Genomic DNA, 6,000 nt, shown 5'->3' with positions numbered 1-6,000 from the left:
ATGACTTTTTTAAATTAAATAAATACTAATTATATACAGTACATTTTTTACTTAGTTAATAATTAATCCTTTATTTTATTTATTAAAATAAAATGTTTATTTATTTATTTTCGATGTTTGCATAAAATGCTTAAAATTACACTTTATAAGTTATTAAGTTATTGAACACTAGTAAAACCAATATAGGACAGTCAATGAAATGAAAATATTTTTTGCATCACTTTATCCATCACCACATATCGTCTGAAAACACGAAACCTCCCCTCGGCCCACCGTCTAACTGTTTCAATCTAAATGATGTCTATGGTTTCAATGACGCAAAGGCACCTTCCTCACCTTTAGCGCAACTGTCGTGACTGTCATGTGACGTCCAGCAGAGGGCGTCGCGTCTCTAGGGCGGGGATTGAACGTCACCTTCGCTCCCTCTGATTGGCCTGTTGAAGTGAGGCGGGACCTTTGCGGGGTATCTCGCCCTCTGATTGGCCAGGCGGATCTAGAGTGACTGGAGCGCAGAGGCAGCCGAGAATCACAGCAGCACAAACCCACTGCGCTCATGGCATCAAGGAGAATGGAGACCAAACCAGTCATAACCTGCCTCAAAACGCTCCTCATCGTCTATTCCTTCGTGTTCTGGGTGAGTGACCCTCATTCATTAGCGTTTTTCAGCGTTTAATACTTCCACAGCGTGTTATGAAGCATTTGAATTGATTTATTACCATAATAAGTCGTTTGTTGCATTATTGCGCCACTGCAAAACAAGTGCATCTCCATCATGGCAGGGCTGGACCCCTCTGAGGCCATTAGAAACACAAATATGATTATTGTGTAAATATCATTGATTCTGTTCAAGAATAAGATAAACATGTTCTATTTTAATGCCAGTGATGAAAAACAATATACAATCGCTTGCTTTAATCGGTTTTTAAGACGAAAAATTATATGTGCATGATGATGTTGGACGTTATTCATATTGAATTAATATTAATGTTCAAATATGGACATTTGCACCACATTATTCCTTATGAGCTGAATATTAATGCCCAAAAATGGACACATACACAGCATTCCGAATTATTAATTGACTATTAATGTTCAAATATGAGGATATCATGTAAATTATTCATTATAATTTTAATATTAATGACCAAATATGGTCATATGCTGAATATGATTGATCATGAATTGAATTTTAATTCAAATTTTAAATTATGAATTGAATATTAATGTCCAATTTAACAGGTTTATTAGGGTTGCAGTCACCTTCATCTCTCTGTCATAAGAGTATGAAGCAAACCTCAGCCTCCTCATCCTCATAGATGTACATGATGCTTTCTGTCTGTGAGTAGCGGTTAATTGTGGCATCATGGCACCGCCCCGTATAGATGTGTGTGTGATGACTGATTCAACCACCATTCAGTTTGATGTTTTCAGTGTTATATAACTTAGTAATAAGTTATTAACAAACATTATCGTGTAAAAGAACATAGTTTGAGATATATACACGAAGTCTGGTCCAACCTTTCAGCTTAATCTGGCCAAAAAATGTCCTTTTAGAAAGGAAGAGACTGACATGTGAAGCGACCAACCAGAGTTTGTTTAGTTTTTTTTGTAACGGAACGAATGTGAAATACATTATTAAAAATACATTAGACTAACTTTCAAACATTTAATGCTAGCAATCCTGGAGAATCCAGTGAAATGTGAACACACTAAGGCTGGGACTAGAAACTTTGATGTATATATTTGAATATATACGTATTTTAGTGTATGTTGAGTCTGTTTAGCATTACATAATGTTTGCTAATGACTAATGCAAGATATTCTTAAGCGTTTTCTTAATAGTTTTGTAGCCTGAAGAAATTATTCGTTAAGAATTAGATAAATGTTCTACGACACCATTTTATCAAAAACTAAATTGAGAAATTGGCCAAATAATTCCGATTTACTAGTAAATGATGAATTACTCAAAATTGACATGATTCATTTGCAAACCAACTGGACATCAGATGCCAATATAAAAGTTATATGATGTGGTACAAAAAAATAACCAAATATGCAAGAAATGTGAACGTTTAGGAATTGAAAAACTGATCTAAATATTTGATGATTACCTGAGGGAATTTTGCAGAAACTGATTGTCATGCTTTGACTCTGTCTTTTGCAATATGTTCAAGTTATTAAAGGGATAGTTCACCCAAAAATGAAAATTCTGTCATCATTTACTCACCCTCAAGTTGTTCCAAACCTGTATGAGTTTCTGTCATCTGCTGAACACAAAAGAAGAGATTTTTTTAGAATGTTGATAACCAGACAGTTGACGGCAGACATATTCCTACTATGGAAGTCAATGGCTATCAACATTCTTCAAAATATATTCTTTTTAGTTCAACAGAGGAAAGAAACTCATACAGGTTTGGAACAACGTAAATGATGACAGAATTTTCATTTTTGGGTGAACTATCCCTTTACAATGCTCATAGTTGTAAAATAAAATAACTTTGAATTACTCATTTTAATGGCATCTCTCATGTATTCAGACAATAATGATGCATGATGGGAAATTGCAGTGAATGAACGGTTTAAATGGACACATTGCGCTCTGTGTGCATCTGATTGCACTGAAGCTGTGTTTCTTCAGATCTCATGTAGGTCAACACTCTTGAGTTTGTGTTAGTAGGTAACTGTCTCCATCACATTTCCGTCTGTGCTCACTGGAGCTTCAGTAATGCCGTGTGGCAAATTCGCCACCAACAAGCGGCTGTTTAGCTCTCTGTCTGTCTGTAATCCCACTCGGCAGTAATCTGGTGCCTGACCCAAATCCAGGCCAATTGGACCATAACGCAGCGTAATTCCACTGTAGATCTCAGAGTAGACAACACATTTAATCAAGAATCAAACTGATAGGGCTGAATTCGCATAACAATTCCGCACTTTCGCTAGTAGTATTTCAGGGCACGCCTTTGTCTTATTTATCAAACCACTCAAAATCCAGTTTATATCTGTGGTAAAGACACTGAAATAGTTTATTGTTTTTAAGTAATTAGCTATGTTTATAGATATCCCAAACTCAAAATTGGAATATCGCATAAAACATTTGCGAATCAAGCACCATTTCCATCCAAGAGAACAAAATCGTCACTTGCTGAGAAAATTGGCGCAAAATATCTGTAATATTAATGGAAGTTGCAGCAATCAGGGAAGAAACTGTGGCTCTTTCTTCCTACATCATATATGACTTGCGTCTCGCGCGGGCGAAACGCAGTAAACGCTGTTATGTTATCTTTGTTATCTATGTTTGAGAATGCAATCATGTGCGACACATCTGGAAGGTCGTTATACCAAACCATTTTGATGACAAACTTTGGCTCAGGCATTTTAGAGCGACCAAACCAACATTTAGGATGCTGTGGGATGTGATTGGTCCGCTGGTTAGTCCAGTTATCCAATCACGTCCTCTGTTGACTCAAAGCAACCTGAGATTTAGTTACGCATTGAGGGATTAATTTGGTATGTGTTTCCATCGCAGTTTATATATCGTCTTCTTATCGGATGAAAAATTATCCATACGTTTTTTTATGTGCATTTTTAAAATATATGCACAATTTTGTAGCATATAGCATGTGCATTCAAGCTCAATTTGGATAATATAATAGAGACGAATCAGGTGAAAGTAAAGCGAATTTCACCATACTTTTACATGACATACTTTTATCCAAAGCAACTTGTAGTTCATTTAATGTGTAAATTTTATCAGCATTTTTTTTTTCATTCTTTCAAATAATGTTAATGTGGTTATGGACATTATGCCATTCATAAGGACACTTGTAAATGGTTTCTGCCCTATTAACATCACCGAACGCTTGCAGAACAGCTAAGCACAAGTTACAAATGAGCTTTGAAACTGACCGAGCAAGCAAACGGGGGCGTAACTGAAGCGAGATGTGAAAATAGAGGCAGAAATTAGATAGAGAGAGAGTGAGTGACGAATGAAAATCGAGTCAGTGTCATTTCTCCGGTCTTCCTGTCAGCTGTTCTGGGCCTGTTGGGGTCATTCTGTTCGATGAACGCAAGACAGACGGAGCTCTGTGTGTCCTGCTGTCGACCCTCACAAACACATTCGCACCCTCTGTTCTCCCAGAGGCAGATGGAAACAGACCGACAGGCCTGGGACAAGACAGATGACACATCGCCTGTTGCTTTGAACGAAACAACTAGTGCGTTTCACACCCGTCCAGTTTAGATTGTATTTCACATGTTGACATGCCTCTATTTGAGGAGATAATCTTACACCTTGAGTTAAACCGACTCAAGCTACACGTTTCCAGTGACAAGTCATTTTTCTGTCCTCATTGAAAGCAAAAATGCTGTAAAGTGACACAGCTAATCATAACATGTTTGATTGTTATGTTGCGTTCACGTAGTGTTGGAATTAACTTAATTACTAGTTTCCGACTAGTAAAAAAATATATTGTCAAACTCATAATTACACGTTGGAACTCTGTTGTTTCAACTTAAAAAATAAGTGTTCATACTGCCTTAAAATTTTAACTTTAGTAAACTCAAATAACATAACTTGTAACTTAGTACAACTTCACATTTCAATTTGACTTAAAATTTAAAGGCAGCATGAACACTTACTTTTTTAAGTTGAAACAACACATTTTTTTACAGGGAGGGTTTTGGCATCACATGGCTTCGGCTTAGGCAGTTAACGGTAGTTATTTGGCTAACTCTAAGTATTTCTGTTAAATATGCCGTTTATAATTAATATGTGGAGTTGGTATCAGAACCAAAGAGATTTTGGTTACACTTTATTTTATGGTGTCAATATTCCAGTGTAATTATATATTAATAAGAGTATAAGAGTAATAATAATTAACTACATGTACTTAGGGTTAGGGTTAGGACTGGGGTTTGGTTCAGGGTTATTTACATGTAATTATACATAATTTATAGTTATTAGTAACTACATGTAACGTGTAACAATGACACTGTTAAAATAAAGTGTTACTGTGATTTTTGTTGTGGGAAATTAACAACAAATTTTGCTTTAAACTGTATTTTCTGTAGACTTACAGCAAACAAAATCTTTTTACTGCTATTTCATGGTGCATGAGAGACAAATCAATTTAGACAAAGAAATTATGTTAATAAAAAAATGGGACCCACAATAAATCGATATCCATTGAGAAATGGTTCATCATAATTGTACTTTGATTCGAACAAACGTTTTTCTCTCCGGAAACTATGTTTAAGTTTTGTATAAAAATAATAATTTAGAATTAAATAAAAGAATTGTTTGTAACTAATGTTTAACACATATAATTTGACAAAATTGAAAGAATAAGATCATCATTAACCAGTTACCACTTTTTTGGAACATTTGGATTTTTTTTTTTTTTTTACACATAGATGATGCTCTGCATAAAATGCATTTGTTTTTGTTCTTTGAACTGTTTCTAATCTTTGGTGTGAACACTTTCATGTTCCCCATGAAAGAAATCTGGATCTCCAGAGCTGAAATTAGCATCAGGATTGCAGTACATCCGTTCGGTTCATATTTCAATGCAGTCGACATTATTAAAGCTTTGGTTGTAAGTCAACACCTAATACCACCTTTCGCCTGTGTGCGTTTGTCTGTGAAACACCCGATGGGTCAATATGATTGATTAAGCATGTAATGTTCTGTAGATTGCGTCAGCTCGGGATGTGACCATGTGTGTGTAACTGATACACACCTAGAATGGCATGTGTCTATGTGTGATCACAGAGTTCTCAGCATTTTGAAATAGCTGTCTAGAACATCACAGTGAGCGATGGGAATCATGTTCTCACTAAACTCTCTCCTGGGAACCGAAGTGCCACGTTTTGCTTAGTGAAATATAGACGGACAAGTAATTTAAACACCTAAAAATCGAAGAAACAGCTCGGCTTGTATTTAAAGTCTAGAAATGATCTTCTGTCGTTGTATGTCAATAATGTAATGAAAAACTGTCATCA

The 6,000-nt window shown here is 35.7% G+C and overlaps 1 protein-coding gene across 2 annotated transcripts in view; it reads left to right on the top strand.

The window, feature by feature from the left end:
• Positions 1–293: 293 nt before the first annotated feature.
• The window catches only part of tspan7 (tetraspanin 7), a 36,234-nt gene continuing 30,527 nt past the window's right edge, over positions 294–6,000 (top strand). The window contains exon 1 of one of the 2 annotated variants that reach the window (XR_013203304.1): positions 294–634. Coding sequence is in view for 1 of the 2 variants with exons in the window: in XM_077226092.1 (XP_077082207.1) it covers positions 554–634 (81 nt within the window). In the remaining variant the exon portion in view is untranslated. The remainder of the gene's footprint in view (positions 635–6,000) is intronic. The other variant, XM_077226092.1, reaches the window with a different exon arrangement.

Source organism: Siphateles boraxobius, unplaced genomic scaffold (genome assembly GCF_051911475.1).
Source record: "Siphateles boraxobius isolate OS27281-9 unplaced genomic scaffold, OSU_SipBor_1 13, whole genome shotgun sequence".
NCBI lineage: Eukaryota > Metazoa > Chordata > Actinopteri > Cypriniformes > Leuciscidae > Siphateles > Siphateles boraxobius.
Note: the sequence above shows the minus strand (reverse complement) of the source record. Positions and strands in the feature narration are given on the sequence as shown.